This window comes from Corvus kubaryi, unplaced genomic scaffold (assembly GCF_017639235.1).
Source record: "Corvus kubaryi isolate FWS band 111438036 unplaced genomic scaffold, C.kubaryi_AGA036_p1.0 37361, whole genome shotgun sequence".
In the NCBI taxonomy this organism is placed as follows: domain Eukaryota; kingdom Metazoa; phylum Chordata; class Aves; order Passeriformes; family Corvidae; genus Corvus; species Corvus kubaryi.
In genome coordinates this window covers 3,687,458-3,707,563 of record NW_024581118.1, presented here as the reverse complement: position 1 = coordinate 3,707,563, position 20,106 = coordinate 3,687,458, and the positions used below count along the sequence as shown (strand labels likewise).

The 20,106-nt window shown below is 41.7% G+C and overlaps 1 protein-coding gene across 2 annotated transcripts in view; it reads left to right on the top strand.

Moving 5' to 3' along the window:
• Positions 1-6: 6 nt before the first annotated feature.
• Positions 7-20,106, top strand: part of COP1 (COP1 E3 ubiquitin ligase) — a 124,503-nt gene continuing 104,403 nt past the window's right edge. Inside the window, exons 1-6 of one of the 2 annotated variants that reach the window (XM_042033833.1) lie at positions 7-419; positions 7,131-7,190; positions 8,707-8,804; positions 10,136-10,200; positions 12,580-12,699; positions 14,661-14,729. In XM_042033833.1, the coding sequence (XP_041889767.1) occupies positions 85-419; positions 7,131-7,190; positions 8,707-8,804; positions 10,136-10,200; positions 12,580-12,699; positions 14,661-14,729 (747 nt within the window). In that variant the 5' untranslated portion in view covers positions 7-84. Of the gene's footprint in view, positions 420-7,130; positions 7,191-8,706; positions 8,805-10,135; positions 10,213-12,579; positions 12,700-14,660; positions 14,730-20,106 lie in introns of both variants that reach the window. The other variant, XM_042033832.1, reaches the window with a different exon arrangement.

Genomic DNA, 20,106 nt, shown 5'->3' with positions numbered 1-20,106 from the left:
TTTTTTTTTTTTCTTTGAAGGAACTTTATTGTCCCCGCGCGCACGGGGATGCGCTGAGGCCGCTCCGCCCTGCCCGGCCTCGGCATGTCGGGCAGCCGCCCGCCGCACCCCGCTGTGCCGCCCGCCGCCACACCGGCCTCCTCCTCCTCCTCTTCCTCATCCTCCTCCTCCTCCTCCTCCTCTTCGGCGGCCATGGCGCCCGGCTCGTCCTCCTCGGGCGGCGCAGCGGCGCGGCCCGTGCTGGTGGCGGCCGCCGTGTCGGGGTCGGGCGCGGGGCTGGCCCGCCTGGCGGCGGGGGCGGCTCGGCCCGGCGGCTCCTCCGCGGCGCCGGGGGGCGGCGGCAGGAAGAGGCCGCTGCTTACCCCGCTCTGCAACGGGCTCATCAATTCTTACGAGGACAAGAGCAACGACTTCGTGTGGTGAGCGGGATATGTCGCGATATGTCGCTGGGGGAAGCCGGGGCGCCGCCATGCCGTCGGGAAGCCTGGGGAGTGTGGAATAGCGGCGGGAGGAGGGAGCGGGCGGCAGCCCCTCCTGGCGCTGGAACGCCTGCTGCCCTCCGGGGTTTCTGGCTTTGGGGTTTACCCTCTTTTGTACCTCTATCAGAAATAGTGTGGCCAGCAGGACTAGGGAAGTGATTGTCCCTGTGTACTGGGCTCTGGCGAGGCCACACCTCCAGTCCTGTGTCCAGTTCTGGGCCTCTCAATTCAGGAAGGATATGGAGGTGCTGGAGTGGGTACAGAAAAGGGCAGCGGAGCTGAGGAAGGGGCTGGAGCACCAGGACCGGCTGAGGGTGCTGGGGGGGGAGAGGGTTAGCCTAGGGAGGAGAGGTGGCTCAGGGGGGACCTTATCACTTTCTAGAACTCCCTGACAGGTGGTTGCAGCCAGGTGGGGATCAGACTCTTCTCTCTGACAGCCGGCAACAGGACACGTGGATACAGCCTTAAGCTGCATCGGGGGAGGTTTAGGTTGGATGTTAAGAAGAATTTCTTCACAGAATGGTTGATTATATGTTGAAATGGGCTGCCCAGGGAGGCAGCAACCTGGACCAGGAGCTATTCAGGGAACAACTGGATGTAGCACTCAGTGCTCTGGTCTAGTTGACGTGGTGGTGTGGGGTCATAGGTTGGACTTGATGATCTCAGAGGTCTCTTCCAACCTAACTGATTCTCTGATTTTGTCTGGTTTTGGCCCTGTGTAGCAGCATTGCCTCCACCCTCTCTATTTTTAAGCAAAATCAGGTTATTCTTGGCAGGTTCCTCCTTGAGTGCACCCAAATTATTGGAGAGGCCCTGCAGCACGAGATGTTTCCTCACAGCATACTGACAACACAGCAACTGCCTTGTTTTCCTGGACAATGTGACCTCGAGTGGTCTGGAGCCCTCTGTCTTTGGAAGAGGATTCAGTGAAGGATTTAGTACCCCTTGGGATGGGGCACACCGTCTCCTACTCCAAGGAGCTTCGTGATGGTTGATAGCTCCAGCAAAGCTGGCTTGGTTTGCCTGTGTTGCTGGGAAAGATTGTCTAGTTTGAAACAGCAACAAGTTTTGTGTCAGGCAGGCACCTAAAACCAGATTAGTAGGGAATTTCCTCTGTGATGGGATAAACATTTTTCAGATGTTGTTTTTCTAACAGCCAGAGCTGTAGCTCATAGCTGGAAATCACCTTTCAACAGAATTGGTAAACTAAGGCCCACTGCGACATGGTTTGAGGACTGTTGGCAATTTGCAGTTTTGAAGAGAACTCGTTGCTGGTGGGTTTCAAACCTCCCAACATAAGGACTAGGTTTGATTTTTGTAGCTGGTTGGATGTGCTAAAATGTGAGAACAGGAAGTAAGGTTGGGTGTTTGAATCTGAGAAAGGCAAACAGGGAAGAGGTAGTGGGAAAAAGATCAAGTTGTAGGAAAGTCATGTATGGAAAGAAAACAGTAAAAAAAAGAAGAAGGTAAGTAGGCCACAGCTTCCAAGATGATTTTGACAGCTCTAACTTAAGCTCTGACTTACAGGTGAGGATTGGATGTGAGGCATCTCCCACAGGACAGGTATTGCCTCAAAACCCTGTAGGCTTAACTTTACAGCTTGTAAAGCGTTTAGCAGAGTTGATAGAAAATACCCTTGCTACTGAAGTGAGAACCTGAAGCTGCTAAGAAGTGAGTGGCAGAAAAAACAGTAAGTAATTCTTATTAAGAATAAGTAGTAGTCAAAAGTTACTGCTTCCTATTGTAGTTAGTCGTTTGCTCAGTAGCAGAATGGGGATGAGAGGACTGCTGTAATCAGCTGATGGCCTGCTCTGGCTCTAGGCCGTGTTAGGTGGATTTAAGAGCTCTTCATGTGAGCTCTGTTGCTCACAGGTTTTCTGGTCATGGGGTGTGAACACATTTACAAGTGCCCATTCTCCTCTGTTCCCTCTACTCTTACACTCTGGCAGTAGTGTTCTGCCAGCATGGCTCCCTGCCCTTTCTAGTCAGCTCTTATTTCCTATTTTGTTGTCTGTTGTAGAAATGAAGGGTTTGCAAAGGAAATTGCACCCATAACCAGTTTGTAGACTTGACATATTTTTAGATGGTTCAAAAAGCTGAGGTTCTTGGTTTTTTTTCTGCAGGTAAGTACTGCGCATGCTTCAAGGAGAACCTGTAATTAGCCGTTTTCTCCTCATTGAGAAGCACTGCTGACAGAACAAGTGAGAGGAAAGAAATCAGCCTAGTAGTAATCAGGGCAAAATGTCTTTTCTTGGTATTTACAAGAGCCACATTGAACATACTGAAGTGTGGGTCAGAAGTTTTGAGAGTAGACAATGATTATAGTTGGGTTTTTCACTGTTGTATGTTTCTGTGGGCTAAAGGGCTTGTTCTTACTTATTATTGTTCTAGCTTCAAATTACAGTGTCCGTCTTTTTTATTTGAGTTAGCAGTACAGTTATGTAGAAATAAACTGAACTGGACAGCTCTGGAGTTTTGAGCAATGTCCAAGAAGGCAGGTGTGTGTGTAAGTTTAAATAATTGATTTAAACAACCTTTACATATCTCAGTGTGAGAAACAGAAGTTTCTCATATGCCCTTTTTGCCTCTGTAAGGACACATTCAAGATGCTGCCAGATGCAGAGAACACCTGATAATTTTTATGAACATGAGCTGTAAGTTGCTGTTAGCCACAGCTGTAAACTCAGTGGCAGATTATGCCTGTAGCAGATGGAAGATGGGAAAGAGTAAAGAAGTTTGGTGAGTTTTGAAAGTCAAGGTGCAAGTGGAAATGCCCTCAATAGTGTTAATATGTGCGACTTCCCTGCCTGTCTTCTGAAAGCACTGTCTCAAGTGAGGCAGAGGCTCTAAGGTAAACACTGGCATGTGTTGCTACTTTGGGTTGTGAAATGTTTAGCAAGTGTATGCTCAGGAGTTTGCAAATGCGTCCTGTTTGTGGCGTATGTCAGTTTCTGCCTGGAAATGTGTAACTCCAGTCGGGAGTGCAAATAGGTCTGACTTTCTGGACAACTTTATTATAAAAGGGAAAAGTTTGTTTCTTGTAGTGCAAGAAGCAGAATATAAAGGTATTTTTGTGCTGTTCCTGTAGCCAGGTGTCTTTTCACTTGCCTGGAGAGTGTCTGAAAGGGAATCCTCTAATCAGAGGATTTTCTCCTGCCCAGCAATGTAATTGCTTAGTTTTCCCAGGCCTTGTATTAGCCCTCCCAATTAGTGGTTGACTAAACCTCTTTCAAACCAGTTACTCTCTGCTTTGCTCCCTGGATGGAGCGGATCTTCCTCGTCTCTCCAATGGCTGCTTCGTACCAGTCCTTGTTTCTGAGCTCTGGCACAAATAATATATGGCAGAGGGGGTGTTGCATGCTGATCTGGAGGCGTACACCCAACACCACAGCTCAGCTGTGGGAAGGGCTGTATGCCACCTGGACTTGCAGGTTCGTAGGTTTTTAAAACCAGTTCTTTCCTCAGCTGGTTACCTGTTAATCCAGGCATGGGCTGAGTGTAGTTGTTCCCATGTTTGTGGTCTGGAAAGCAGTTTTAGTAAGGAATATTGCAGATCTGCCCTGAAGTCACAAACTAAAAACACAGCAAGCTGTTTGCATACCATGTACAAGGAGTGTTACTATCCGTTGTTATATTAGAGCTTCCTATTGAGGAGATTCTAGCAGCAGTGATCTTTAATCTGGCCACCTTCCATGGGAAGGACAGAGCCTGCAGCAAGTCCTGGTCTCCAATTACACCACAGAGAAGCTGAATAGGAGGCAGGCACTATAATGAATCTTGTTTGCTGTTGAAGTGTGTTTAAATTTCATAGTGACCACTTCAGCCGGGTGTTTGTGTAGCAGTAGGGTGATGTTAGCACTCTTGAGAGGTGCCTGGAAAACAACTGGCAAAACTTAGAGCCATGAACTTGGTTAAAATGGATGTTTAAAATGTTTGAGGTCTGCCCTGCAGAGAAAGAATGGTAAGCCTTTGCAGTGCTGGATTAAAAAATAATTTTCATCAGATACTGATGCCTTATTTCCTAGAGATCAGTGACATTTTTGACTTGCTGAAGTCATCTGCATCCTTTTAACCTGATTCTGCTGCTTAAGACAAGTAGAAAATAAGCTACCTCATACATAGAAGTCTTGATTTCATCATGCTTCTGCTTCCCTGTTTCAGTGTGTACTATAAACTGCAGTATGCCTCAAGTCCCCGTCACTCCACTTCTTTCTTAACTTTCCCTCTGTGTTAGATTAACTTCAGACAACTGGTGCGTAGCAACTTTCATGTGTTGCAGCCAGCTTGGCTTCAGTAAGTATTAAAATATATCAATCTTGCTTCCCCTTGTAAGTCAGGGAGCACTTTGGGGGAAACAGTTCTTAATGGAAACTTCAGTACTATTAAATGATGTCCCTGGTACTGAATAACTACATTTGTTGGCTCTGTTTGCTTTTTCTCAACTATTTTGGCTGTCACTTCTCCAATCAAACTGGTGTGAAGTAGTAGTTTGGGAACAGTGATCTCGTGTGCCTGGCATGTTAGGAGGTAATCTTCCTATTTTAGCTCTAATTTGTGATGTTCTCCTGCAGACAGAGGAGCCTTGTTGATTGCTGCAGGGTGTTAGGAGTGTGCTGGAAGGATCACATCTGGCCCTGTGGGGAATAGCAGTTTCTAACATGACACACAGAGCATATACCTCAGTTATACAGTATCACTAGAAGAAGGTGAAGAAATTAAACCGCTCCCCACCGGTGCCAGTGGGGAAAAACTACCCTTAGATACTCATGTAACCATAAGTTTTTGACTTCCTCTTTTAAATGCCAGCTACTAGAATTCAGAGATGCCTTATTCTCCTGCTAATAATCCACCCGCGTTGGCTGAGCTTGGTCATAATTCATTCTGACTAAACAGTGCCTTGAAACTAAATAACTTGAAAAAGGTGACTTGAGCTCCTGAAGTTGGTGCTACTCAAAACAAGTGTAGAGAAAGGTCTGTCAGGGTGGAAGAGAGACAGGTGCTGAGGCCTCTTTCAAGATGGCTCAGTTGGTTCAGAGAGTAGCATTCTGGCTTGATTCGTTTGCCTTTATGTTGTGTCTATACAGGCGATTTGGTGGAATATTTAAGACACCCTGGCTTGTATGTTAGGCTGGACAAACCTTTCACGACAACCACGTTTTCCAGTAGGGTGATTCAGAGGGGGGCTTGCAATAGCAAGCCCACAGCTTCATCTCTATGGGCTTAATAAGTATTTAAGAGGTGTTTCCTCCCTCCTGTTTTTGTAACTGCTTCCCACTGGGGTAACAAGCACTAGTATACTCTAAAATAGATTACAGAATGGGGGTATGCCTTCTGTGGAGGTGCTCCTCTCCCCTGCTCAGACAAGCATTGCTTTTTTCAGTCTGATCTGGGTTTTGGATGCAATAAAGATTCCTGCTTTGCAGAAGTTGTTAACAGTTTATTAACAGCTCGTTCGGTGAGAACTGTCTTGTTGGCAGAAGGTGGGAGGAGGCTGTATCTGAAGAAAGCAAGTGCTGGTGAAAGCTTGTCAGAACTGAGATTGTTGTGGACTTGTGGGAGTGAGAGGAGAGCATTTGGATCTCTGTAAGGCATTGAAAACAAGGTGAAGCTTGTGACACAGCTGATCCATGTGTTACGTGCAGAATTGTGATGTTGCTGCCCATGGCGTCTTGCTGGATAGCTGGCAAGACCTGGAGATGAATATGTACGTGAGAGCATATCTCACCAGTTATCAGGGAGAGCAGCTGTAGGAGTCACTGGAAGTATGATGGATGCAGCTCTCCTCTTCTTTCATTTGTGTTTCATTTTCCTTTCAAACATATCAGAGACACTTGACGAGCCAGCCTTCTTCCCCTACCCATCTCACTGGATTCCTGTCTCTCGTCATGCTCAGGTTTCTGTGGAGCACTGCTTGCTTGCACATCCTTCTCTTCAGGTCCCTGCTTGCTTCTTGGCAATCCCTCCCAGAGATCTGGCTGTGCTTCGGTCACTAACTAGTTATTCTACCTTTCCCATCTTTGGCTTTGTATCACCTGCTGCCTGTTGGTTTAATCCTGATCTCCTGCAGCCTCAACCCTGGCAGTGCTCTGCAGGCACACCCCCTCGCTGGCACCTTCTCCACCCACTTATTAGTCCTTGTTCTCATGACGTCATTACTATTTCTGATCTGCCCTTCCTCTTTGTGCCACTTTTTAAAATTATAGATAGCTATTGGCTGAAAAAAAATGAAGGAGAAACTAGTTTTGGTATAATTTATAAATATATTGTCTATTCATGTAAAAAAATCAGTTTTTTTTACATTTTGTTTGAAACCTAGTACAGCTAGTTAGAAGGTTCTTCTGCAGCCTTGCTTTTTGAAGATTCTCTGGCTTTGTTTGGGTTGTCTGCAGGTGTTAAAAGCTCCTAAGTGAACACTTACCTGGTTTCTAATTGTAGCAAACTGCAGTATCATTGAGAGTTCAAAGAACTGTTGATTGCCCTTTTGATCTTTATACTGCTTGGTTGCTGTTGCACTACTGTGTCCTTTCATTTTACATATAGAAGATTATTACCGAACCATAATTAGGTGGCTGCTTTGAATTAATAATACTTTTCTTCATTTTTTAACACAAAAAAGACGTCTTTCTGATTTTTGTTTTGCTTTGTTTTCAGCCCCATCTGTTTTGATATGATTGAGGAAGCCTACATGACGAAATGTGGACACAGCTTCTGGTAATATTTGGTTTCTTGTATTGCATAAAATGTCCATCTCTTACAGCATGTGCAGACAGGTGTTGCTGTGATTCCGTTTCCTTCTGAGTTTGTTTCTTTTCTGTCTTCTGTCCCTACACTGAAGAAAGAGGTTGAAATAAATTTTCTGAAGATGGGTACCTGTTAGATTAAAAAAAACAAAAAACCAAAACAACTAAGTGTCTTAACGAAATAGTGCTGTGCCACCGTATTTCCTCTGTAGAGAAATCAAATGTTCATAAACTGCTGGTAACACCCACTACCCCAAGTCAGAACAGTTTGTTAATTTACCTCTATTGGCATCACCTGTATAGAAGTGTTGTGAGCAATGTTGGCAGCTCTTCCTTGCCTTTGTGCAAGACCATGCACAGTTTGAAGCGGCTTGTACATTGTATTTTGCAATTATTTTAAACCTTGTAAGAGAGGATATGCTCCAGGCTTTCCTTGTATTGAATTGGCCTGGCCCCACTTACTTTTCAGTGTGTTTTCTCTGGCTGTCACGAGGAGCAAATGTTTCATGGAGAAGTGTAAGAGCCCTTCAGGGGCATTCCTGGGACCACCTGCTGCTCTTCCTCTCCCGTAGGGAGATATATGTGGGAGGTATAAATGTTGAACCATGATGTGCTATAGTGTCCTGTCTATGTTATACTCTTACAGTGCCTGCTAATTAGAAATAAACTTTATAAGAAGTGATATCATAGTTGTATAAAGTACTTCCTCAAGCAGCAGATTCAGGTAACTTTCAGAGGAGTTTTGACTTGCAACACGTGAGATAACAGCTGATTTTGTGCCCTCTGTGGTAACACTTTATCCCTGTGACCTGTAACTTTTTAGAGGTCCAAGATGAGAAGCATTGAAATATCTTTATTTAGAAGGAGTGGAGCAATGTTACCACCTGGTGTCTCTCAGGAGCTGACATCAGGCAGGTTCTTAGTGAGATGCTTAAACCTGATGCTAAAGTGCATCTTCTCATTCCTCTGTGCCTCAGCTCAAGAGAGAGCACCTCTTAAGTCACCAATAGTGAGAAAAGCAGCCGTGGGTGGGGGGAAATACCAGAAGTTGGTGAAGGTGTTTCCTCTGCTCAGCTACCTAAAATGCTTTTAATGTAGATTGCTAAGTATTTGGCTAATCTAGAAGAGTTGTTTCTGAATAATTCAATCTGTTTGCTACTTCTGCCTGTGGAAGTAGTGGGGAGCATGAATTTGAGATGGTATTGGGGCTGAAGTATCCACATTGCAGTAATCCTCAGGGAAATAAGAGTGGAGTACTTGACTACCTTTTGTAATCCTTGCCAGAAAACTTTGCTGCCTTTCTGCTGTAGCACACTCTGAGTTCAAACACTGGAACATTTTGACTCCACTGTAGGTTCTTGGCAGCACAGTTGTTAGCTGGCAACACAAACAGTGCACCTTGTCTAAGGCTGATATTACTTACCTTGTGCTTATGCTTTGTTCCTTCACGTGGGCTCACTTGCTTTGTTTTTTGTGTTTTTGAACAGCTATAAATGTATTCACCAGAGCCTGGAGGACAATAACAGATGTCCCAAATGCAACTATGTTGTGGACAACATAGATCATCTTTATCCCAACTTCTTAGGTGAGCTTTAGGCTTGCTCGCATGAGAAACATCTTTGTTAAGGAAGGCAGGCACTTCTAAATTTATCCTGTAAATTACAGTCTTCTGGATGTTGAAAACAGAATCCAAATATCATCCCTTTGGTTGTCATTTTTATATAGAGAAGGTTAGTAGTATAAATTGCTAATACTGCACTGCCTCGAGCAGCTCTGTGTGCTGAGTGACAGTAGTGAGATTAACTTGCTGCTGTTTCCATACTATGAAAAGCAAAGCTGTTTTTCTTGTGGCTAGAGATGTGAATCTCTCTTTACTTTTGTTTTTTTGCACTCTTGTCTGCCTAATAATAAAGAACATGCCCTGTTTACAAAGCTTGGACACTGAAAGGGCAGAGGCTGTATTAGATACTGTGCTATTTTGGCTGCTGTAGTGAGGCCCGTATGATGGATGTAGGTGTAAATTAGCTACAGAGAAAATATTCATACATACACCTATATGCAATCCTAATTGCTTCTTACAGAGGGAGGAAATGTTGCTAGGTGGAAATACAGTTTAAAAGTTAGTTTCGTGGAGAAAAGATTGAAGGAAACACACTGCAGTGTGAAACCCCAAATTAAAGCAAATCTTGATTTCATGTGCTGAGATACCCATTTATTAGTAAATGTCTGCAAAGTCACAGTAGCCAAGGAATGCTTCAGAAGTGGGCATTCTGATTTAGACCTAATCATGTTGTGCTGGAGATGGTGCTGAGGCAGGTCTTGGAGTACATGTTGGGCCAAAGAGTGTTTCCATACCCCGGTGTCCAGGGATTTGAGGCATGTGTTGGAGGGGGAAGAGCTTGTGTATATATGTATGCAAAGGACTGAAGTTATCTTCCTCTTTGCACCATTCACTAGATTGGTGTAAAATTATAGCAAAAATATATCTTTAAAAATGCACATAGTAATTCAAGGAAAAAGTTGTGCTATTCAGCTGTGCTTGTTTATTTTGGCCTATAATAGAACATTACCTGATTTATCTCCCTCCTACTCTTCTGTGATACACTTCTGCCTTGGAGCTGAAAAACTTTCTCAAGGAACCATGGGTGTTTAGAAAAAGGAACTGAATCAATTTGGAGAATGTATACATAAAATACAAGGCTTTGTATTTTTGATGATTTGTAAAAAGTCTTTATGTATGTTACAACAAACCACCGAGGAATAAATCGGTAAGGAAAAAAGTGGAGACATCTTCCACTGTTTTAATTACTGATAAACATCTTGGAATTAATAGCCAAAGTAAAAAATATTGAGGTGGAATCTCTCATACTGGTTTGGTGAACTTCATCTCTTTGACATCTTATTTATGTTTTTTAGTTAATGAATTAATTCTTAAACAGAAGCAAAGATCTGAGGAGAAAAGACTCAAACTGGACCATTCAGTGAGTAGCACCGTATGTTCCAACTTTTTTACTTTTATATTTATTTAATGATTCTGTGCAGCAATTGTAATGACTTGGCACCTGGCAAGAGATTGCGCTGTTGAGCTGATGCTTTAACTTGCTTTAAGAGGGCATAATACCAATATCAGTGGCAGTAGATCCCTTCTACCTCGTTAACTCCTGCTCTTCCTGCCAGCAATATGTGTAGAGACAAGCTGTGTTAGCATAGGCAAGTGTCCTGTGATGTATTGCATATAACCTGGGAAACTGCCCATGGAAGTACACTTGTTTAAAGGTAATCATTTTCGTTCAGTGTTGGAAATTATGGCTACAGTGAGAGCAGTGAGTGATTAGAAGTGCCACGGGCTTGTCTGATCACATGTGAGAAGCTGTGTTCTATCGGGAAGCTGGAGGAAGGCTAATACCAACCACAAGAGGGAGAAAGATGCGTTTGGAGTCTGCTGTTCTGGTTCAGATGCCACAGAAAACTGCCTGGATATCTTCTAGACTTGCTTCATGTCATGGAATCTCAGAGCGTGATCTGTGTCCTCAGTCCATCAGAACCTCTCTGCAGCACCAGTGGATGCTCTTGTACATTAAGATTGAAAAGAATATGTGACATGAGCCAAAAAACTTTGTCCTGCTATGTCTGACATCCTTGTCTTTTGTAATTCATAAATAAGATTGCAAAATAATATTAAAACTCATGGAGCCCCTGTTTTTAAAAGCTTATATTAAAGTGGTATTAATTTAGGGGCTGTGTTGCAGAAACCAGTGCTGTCAGTGTTTGAAAAGAGCATTCTTTAAAGATTCATTGGTTTACTCACAGTAAGTTTTTATATTCATTATAAAATATGCATATACTATATTTAATATAAAATATGCATAAGCTGGGTATGGTTTGAAGTGCACACAACTGACCTGAAGGCATGTACAATTGCTTCTTGGAAACTGGTTTTACTCTTTAAAAGCTATGCCTGTAGATGCACCTATTTTTGACAACTACCAAAAAGTGGACAATCTACCATGACTTCGTGCCCCAAACAGTGTTGTGCCTACCTTTTGGCAGCAAATAAAAATTGCAGACATCTATAAAAAGAGTTACATTGCTGTTGTACCTGTTCTTTAATGTGCCTTGTATTACTTTTGGTATCAAGGGAAGTCATCCAAGAACACATTGCAGCAAATGCAATGGGTCTCATTAAGAAATCATGTTAAGGCATGTTTGAGCCTCTGAGTAGTTTAGCAGTAGTACAATTAACTAGTGCATTAGTATGTTAAAATGTGTCTCAAATCCTGTTCACTTGCTCAAAAATCATGGGTTGTTTTCCAGTTACTGCAGATGGAAATTGAGTTTTTTGCCTGAGTAGTTTCCACAGGTTCTGTTGAGAGCTGTAGAAAAAGTTGTGTGTTCTATATGGATGTTACGTATTTTATTTATCTTAATCTAGTTAATACATAAAGGCTACAGCTGCTGAGAAAATACCTAATTTAGACTGGCTGGCATTTCTAATTCTCTCCAATTTAAATGTCTTGATTTAGTGTCATAGATTTTTTAGGACAGGATTTTTTAATCCAGCCTTGTTTCTTAGATGTTCTTTAGACCTTTCATCTGTTCCTGTTGGTTCATGAGGCTTTTTGATGTAAGGCTGTACTATCATTAACCTATTATTCAGGTTTTCCTGTGCTTAAAGATACCTTTTTTCCTCTTTCTTTATTGATAAGAAGAAGAGAAAAGAGCAGGGAAGAATGGGCTGTGTAGTAGTATTTTGGCCCTCTGAGGAGTCCTCCACAGCTCCAAGCAGCTTAAATGAGATCAACCTGATGAGCTCCATCTTCTTCCCAGCTTTCACATTTCCCTTAGGCTTAGGAGGAGTAGTGTGAGAGGCAACAGTAGAACAAATAAGCTGATACTACCTTCTTTGATTTGAGTTTAGCATGAGGGTTTTACCTATTACTTGGGTTTAAAAAAATTAAAAGGTATTGGCGCATAAAGGTATTTCAGATGTAATGCAACTAAGCTTGGGTAAATTTTTTTTTTTTTCTCCCCACAGAAATATGTTCTCAGAAACTGAGGCACAAATCAGATAAAATTGTTGCTGTGAAATAATCTTTTCCCAGCAGCAGCAACTATGCGTTCATGAAGCACAGTTCATAAGCACTGCTTATCATAAGATAAGCAGTTCCACAGTAGGTCAGAGGAGCCATATCCTGTACACGTGGGAGAACTGGGAATTTGGCTACATGAAAACTGTTTTGCAGTTTTACAAAGGGATGAAATATTGCTGTGTTGCTTTCAATATCTGTTGTTGGATGGCTTATATAGCCCTGGATGGCTTGGACTCACCATCTCTCCAACACCTCTTGTTCTCTTTTTAGAATGGCCACAGGTGGCAGATAATTCAAGATTTGTTGGGAACTGATCAAGACAATCTTGACTTAGCCAATGTCAACCTGATGCTGGAGCTGCTGGTGCAGAAGAAGAAGCAGTTGGAAGCAGTAAGAAGTTTCTCTTATTTAAATGAACACTGTGTACTTAGAAGTTTTTTCTTTTGATACCTTTTCCCAGAAGCAAGATTCTATTGGTGAATTATTTGTTCAGTATTTTCTCTTGTGTTTTGGTGTTTAAAAGGTGACCGTTTTGCTGACCTCTGTAGTGAAGTAACATTTCAGCTGGGATGCACATAACATGCTTATAATGTTGTTGCTGGCAGGGTTGTATAAACAAGCAGAAAAAATAGAAAAGGATAAGTGACCATGACTCATAGAACAGAGAAAAGCACGTGAGGAAGTTTGCTAATTTTGTTGCACAAGTAAATGTCAGATCTTAGTAATAAGCATGAAGAAGTCCAGAATATAGATTAAAGGGTGTGAAAAGGATCACACCCTTTAGTTTCTGCTGGAACCTACAGCATCTGAATGGCCACCTTTCCTGAAGGCTTTTTCAATATTTAATGCTTGAAAGAAAAGTTCAGATCTCTTGTTTATGAAGCTGGTTTGAAGATTTATCCAATACGAAGCAAGCTGTTGGTATGATTTAACTGAAGTGTAGTTGGCTTGGGGTAGTTCTTTGTGTATTTGGCCATTCCATGCTGTTTAAGTTACGAGAACCAGACCTTGTAAATTAGACTGGATTATTACAGAATTTGACCCAGTGAACTTTGAGTAGCAGGGTGGATTTTGACAGTGCTTTAAAACAGGTGAGGAAAAGTTGTATTGGGAATGGCTTAACTTATTCACTTCTACAGAATCAATAATTACAACTTGATTTTCTGCTGGAGAGTAAGTAACCCCAAAATACGCTTGCCTATTAGCAAAATTGTTATGTTGCCTTCCTGCATGGGGACTTGTAAATATATTTATTGTGGTTCAGTGAAGTTATGGTAGGGAAAAAGAGGGTGAAACTTTACTTTTTCTTTTTCTCTGCAAGCCTTTTTGTATTATTTATGACAAATCTGAAGCAAAGAAGGCATATGACTTGGTGGATGAGTATTTTTGAGTGTGAATATCTTGTAAGGATGCTAAGCCTAAAAAGCGAAACCACACCTGACATTTAAAGAACAATTTGAAAGCATTTTTCTTGCCTAGCTTTACTTGTTCACTTTCATTATTGTCAGAGCATAGGGAGTGAGAAAATAACCTCAGAAAAGTAGTATTCTTGCATTCTAATGTCTTTACTTTCCCTGTGCCCTCTGCCTTTAATGGATTCTCTGTGCTCCTATGTCTTGATCCCTTTTGAGTGTGTGTTCCCAGTCCTTTAATAACAAATATTTTGATAGGTTGTGCAAATAAGTCTTGGAATGCTGGGAGATGATTAGGGCTGCATTAATGCTGGAATATAGGTCTTAGTTTTCTTTCCTCTTGTGGTTCTCTTTATCATGTCCTGTGAAGTTCTTGGCCAATTTGGGTGAAAATACTATGCTGATGGCTGAGGTAAATAACCTGTTATGGAAAACATTAGAAAGGGATGGTTTCATTTCATCAGTGACTTTATTGCTGTCTTCCACTCTGGAGAACTCTTCAGCAGTAACTTCTACATAAACATAAATGTTTATTTTGGGGAAGGCGGTTTTTTTATATAAATACTTCATCCTTTGGTGTGTTGATCACGAAGTGGATGCTGATGATTTTCCGGGGTAGCCAATGAGTCTCTGAGGAACCTGTATTCCAAAATCAATTCCGGGTGCAGTAGCCAAAGGGAAAAAAAGAAGCTTTTCAACTTATTAGTAAGAACTGTTACAAGGACTGCTGCCTTTGCATAAAAGCTTGTTGTGAACCAAACAAAACCTTAAGACCTGTGAGATAAAGCAAAACTACCATTTTTAAAACTGCCTTAAGCTATTTTTCTCTTGCTAACCTTTAAATGTTTCTGTGCTGTGTGGATTTCTGTGTGTAAAATGAATATTTGTTTCTCTTAATGTCCATGGAAGAGTTATGCTTCCTTATTTACTGTGTTGCAGGAGTCCCATGCTGCCCAATTGCAGATCCTTATGGAATTTCTTAAAGTTGCCAGGAGAAACAAACGAGAGGTAACTTCCTTTGTGTTTCAGTGTGTGAGGCGGTGTCTGCTGCTGTCTCCCAGTGCATTTCTGTTGAAGTGATGTGTTAGCCTGGCATTATTTCTGCAAAGAACAACTCAAGGCATGTTTGGGGAAATCTCAGACAGAGGACACATGGGTTTGAAGGAAAATTAATCTCTTTATGTGTGACAGCTTCAATTTTTAATCATTTGCCTTCTCGTCTCACACTGGTGAAGCATGTGGGAATATAGAGACTCTTTGGTGTAAATGTACGTCAAGTTCTTGAAACAAGATTGTTTTCCCAACACAGAAAAAACATCAAAGATTGGGAAGGAGTGAAATTATTTTCACTACCAAGTTTTTTCCTTTAGTTTATCAAATACCATGACTAACGTGGTGACACAAAAGAATGAATATTCTGTGCTTTTTTCCTTATTTGTCCTAAAATGAGTGTCTCAAGGAATATGAGAGAGTTCTATAATCACATATACAGTCTTTCATGGTTTGGGACTCTTCCTTTATAAGGTCATGCAATGCATAAACCCTAACACCACAAATATCCCAGAAACCTAGAAAAATGATCATGAACACAGCAGAAAGATGAGCTCTCTTGTGGCCCATGGTTTCTAAGAAAAGATGTGAAGAACACAAGACCCAACAGTGTGACTGTAAGGTCAAGCTTGAAACCATTTAAATGTGATGGATGTAAGAAGCCTTGTCCAGAATGCATTGAGGATCTGGTTATGGAGTCATTCCAAAGCAAGTCTGGAGTCTGTCCACCAACAGATATCCATGGCCAAAGCCAACAACGGTTGTGGAAAGCCCAGAGAAGGGCAAGAGAGCTGGTGAAGGGTCTGGAACACGTCTTAGGAGGAGCAGCTCAGGGAGCTGGAGTTGTTCAGTGTGGAGAAAAGGAGGCTCAGTGAGGACCTCATTGCTCTGTAACCACCTGACAGAAGGTTGTAGCATGGGGGAGTCGGGCTCTTCTGCCATGTCTCGGGTGAAAGGATGAGAGGAAATGGCCTCAAGCTGTACCAGGGGAGGTGCAGATTAGATACTAGAAAAATGTTTTTTCACTGAAAGAGTGGTCAGGTATTGGAGTAAATTGCCCAGGGAGCTGCTGGAGTTACGGTCTCTGGAAATGTCCAAGAGGCATCTGGATATGGATTGGGGATATGGTTTAGGGGTTAGTATGGTGGTACTGGGGTGGTGGTTGGACTAAATAATCTTGAAGGTCTCTTTCAACCTTGATTCTGTGAGTTTCAGTACCTGGGAAACCTTTCCCATTTAATCTGCATCTGTATCTCTTTAGTAATAATTTTTAAAGGTTAACATCTCCTTTTAAGGCTAAAGAAACTTAATTTTGGCTGCAGATCCTCTGAAAACAGCTGTCGGAACATCCTGAAGGCAATTGGGACATATAGTTTATTTCAGCTCCTCCATATCCCTGCTTATGCATTCCCCCTGTTGCCAAGACTTCCTCTAATGTTATTTTGTACCCCCCTTTATATTCCAACATGAAATGCAGGCTGTCACATCTCAAAAGACTTCTGTGCAGGCCTGTCAGTTCTGTCCTTGGTATAGCGCTTAGTGTCTGGCCTTGCCATTTATTTTGAGGGAAATGAGGACTTGTCAGACTTGTAGCAGTCTTTGCTCTCACTTGATAAGGGTAAGAAAGATAGAAATCAGTGGGTAGATGGATGGAAAATACAGACCAGTCAGTAGGATAGCTCCACGTATCAAAATCTGTCTTGGGCAGTCAGTTTACGCACAGAGTAAATGACACCAGTTGATGCTTCCTTTTTGGTAAGTGACAAGGTCCTCCCTGTAGCTGGTGGAGCTTGTGGCAAGCACCCCTGGCTGGAGGGAGTTCTGTGGGGATAATAGAGCAATTACTGTTTGGGTTATGACAGTGGTGGTGTATCCAGACTGCAGAAAGCCTGAGATGGTGGCTTGGAAGGTGAGAAGGGGGGGTTAAGTGACCATATTAACAATGCAGTAAAGGTTATCAGAGCTGCAAAGTTCGCCATAGTTTCTTTTGATGCTGTGAGAGGTGACTGCTTAAGAATGGAGGAGGGAGCCCAAGGAACATGTGTGGACCTTGGAACAGTGGTGTATTGCACATCACTGTGAGTCACACAAGCAGCCTTATTATGGGGAGGAACATGACCTTTTTTCCTTTCTTAATTCAGACTTGGTTTTAGTAAATGCAATTTCACTCAGTAAGCTATAGCTGTGAAGATAAGTTCTTAATAAATAAAAAAGATTCTTTTATTTATGACCCTGAGTTCTTATTTCTAATTTTTGGCTTAAATGTTTAAAGGAACATGGTAACTTTGCTTCCTAACTTGCCTCTTTGAGTACTGTTCATTGCAAGATTTTATTAACAGGTTTAATTTACTACATACTGCAAGTTCTTACATAGGGACTAAGGTACTTCTGTAAGTGAATACAGGTATTGCCTTAGAGTTAGTGTACTTGTACAACATTTCACAACATGTTCAGAGCAGATGATTAACCACCTGTAACCCTCCTTGCTTACTTCACTCATAAGTTATGTATTTTTTTCTCTTGCATTAATGAAATGGTGACTTCTGAGCATATTGGAGTAGGTTTATAGCTAGAAGAAAACTGTCTCTTAGACTTGTACTTCAGAATATTGGTGCAGTCAAGTCTTTTGACAAATGCCTCTTTGTCACCTTTTCATAATTTCTCTAGAAGATAAATGTGAGGTTCAGCACCTGCAGGAGTTTCTATTAGAAATGCTATTTTGATCTGTTTGTAACTTTTCAAAAGGTTGATCTTTCAAGCTGGAATTTACTGCATGTTTTTTGCACAAAGATGTTTGCAAGTCCTTTTTCTTTTGAAGTTTATGTATTTTGTTTTCTTTTTGACCTAGAGCAATATGGCAAAAAACCCCAAATCCTTGGCAATAGTAATAGGAAAAAAAAAAAAAAGTCTTACCTTAGAAAAGGTTGAAAACAAATGCCTAAAGCTTAAAAATACTTTTTCAAACAAATAACAGGTAGTTTTGGAGGGGAGGAATGTATTGATCATCCACAACAGTTGGTTGTTTGTAAGGCAAACTTAGCATGGCTGAGTGCCTTTCCATATGTGTGCACAGTTAATTGAATGCACACTCTGCATTTTTGTTGTTTTTCTTTTTTTATCCAGCGGCCTCTTCTGTTGAAATTAAGAACCCAAAAAGTCTGGAAGGTCAAGTTTAATAATGAAATATTATGACTTGGTAGTGGTGGGTGTTTATTACTGTTTTCCATGGAAACCAAATGCAGCAACCTGTGACTTTTTAAAATTCTTGTTTTCATACATGTGTTGCATAAATGCTTTCACAAATTTAACTTTGTTAATTCTAAATGTTCACATGTTCTTTCCTCTTGAACACTTTGTGAGAGAGGTGATTATATCAGTTAATTCTCCCCACTTTTATATTCATCACTTTAAAGAAGAGGCCTTGCTAATTGTCTGGTCAGGATTTGAATGTTTCCGAGTAGTTGGACACCGCCATATACATCATACAGATAATTTCTGCTAAAATATTGCTAGCTCAGCTACCTGATGGTATTTCTGTCAAGCAGCACCATTGCTTACTGAAGGAGAATACTGAGCCTGATGATTAGTATCACAAATCAAGTGCTACACAGGTGCTATTCTCTAGGTCTGTTCATGTTTCCCTTGGCAGATGTCACTTCATTTTTATGTTCTCTGGGCTTTTTCTTTCTAACAATGTGGCATTAAGTCTCTCGTGTCTAACAAACAAGGCCTCTTTCATGTCTGCTAATGCACAAGGCTGTTTTTTAGCTGTTAAACATCCTGGGACAGAAAAATAATCCTGAAGTGTCTCAGGCTTGTGGCACTGAGTGCCTGCTCAGCATTTCAGAATCATCGTTGTTCTTCGCACCCTCAAATGCATGTCTCTGTCCAGCTGTCTTCACTTGCTCCATATTGTGAGCATGTTAAATACTAAAAATAAGAGGAGTTATTATGGGATAATTGCTGGGAATTATAAGCATGAGTTCTCCAGGGATGTCATTACCTTGTGTTAATCACTTCACCTGTCAAGTCTTGTGTTCTGCGTGTACACACATGGATGAACTAATGAGTAAGCAAGAGGAGGTGACAGAACCAGAAATCAGTCATGCTCTTTTGTTGTCATGTGGTCTTGGTTACATTTCAGGACTGCTGAGGAGAATTTATAGCTAGAGTAATCTGGTCCCTATCCACTGCACTTACCTGGTATTTTAAATCTATTTGCATTTCTAAGTTACTGAATGAGAGATGTGAGCTCCAAAAGCATTGATAAGAAGACCAAGGATACAGTGAGTGTGTGAGCAGCAAACTAAAAATTCCCATAGTGGTATCAGCATATAATAGCTGGCTCTCCTTGCTGCAGTGGAGAGGTCTTGCAAAGAAAGAAGCCAAGTAGCACCTACTACTGATGTATTAGACTCTAAGGCAATTAGTCTAATTGTTTAGGCAGCTTTGTTCCCCGCCCCAGATGTCCTTATCTCATCAGGCTTTTCTATCAGACCCTATCACTAAGCCTTCAGAGCATGTTTCCTCCATACTGTAGGATGTAAATGAGGGAGAGGAAAATTCAAGATACAAAACACTTTATCAGCCAGGCATCTCTTTCCTCCTACCTTTGGGAATTCTCTGTGTTAAAGAACCTGGATATTCTCAAGGCTTTTGTTAGCTTTTCCCCAGTTATGAGGAGGCATTTATAATTTGGAGGAAGTATTGATCAGAGAGAAGAAATATTCTCAGCAGATAATGTGTTATAGATGGTCTGTCCACATGTTTAAGAAGCTCAGATGCCATATTTCACTTAGGAAACTTGTGGAGATTCAGGTGTTCCTGTCTTCATGCAAACAAAAACCTTGCACCTCCTTCTAGTTCTGCAAAGACATTGTAACAGAGAGGTATTTTGTCAAGTAAGTGATATTTGATTTAATGTATAAGACTAAAATTTCTCTAAGGTCTGAAGATGACCTCCATGCCATAGTTGCCCTGTATGTTGTAAAAGGCTCTGCATCCAAAGCAATAATGAAAAGAAAACCCAGAGACAGACAAGACTTCCAGAGAGAGAAACTGATCTTGTTGTGTATTGTCATTGAGGTATTGAATTCTACAGATAGAAATTCATTCCACTGGGTACCTTTAGAAAAGTTTCAGCTGTTGGCTGGTAGTGAAGTTTATGCTGTGGTTCGTAAGAGCAGTAGTTGGTGGGAGAACAAGAAGTAGGAAGAGGCTGAAGTTGGATGGATAAAGTTACGGGACAGAATTAAGGGTTTATTTCCAGCAACTACCTGGTTTATCCTCCTCAGGTGGGCAGGTGATAGATTTTGACCCATCCTGGTTGGTGCAA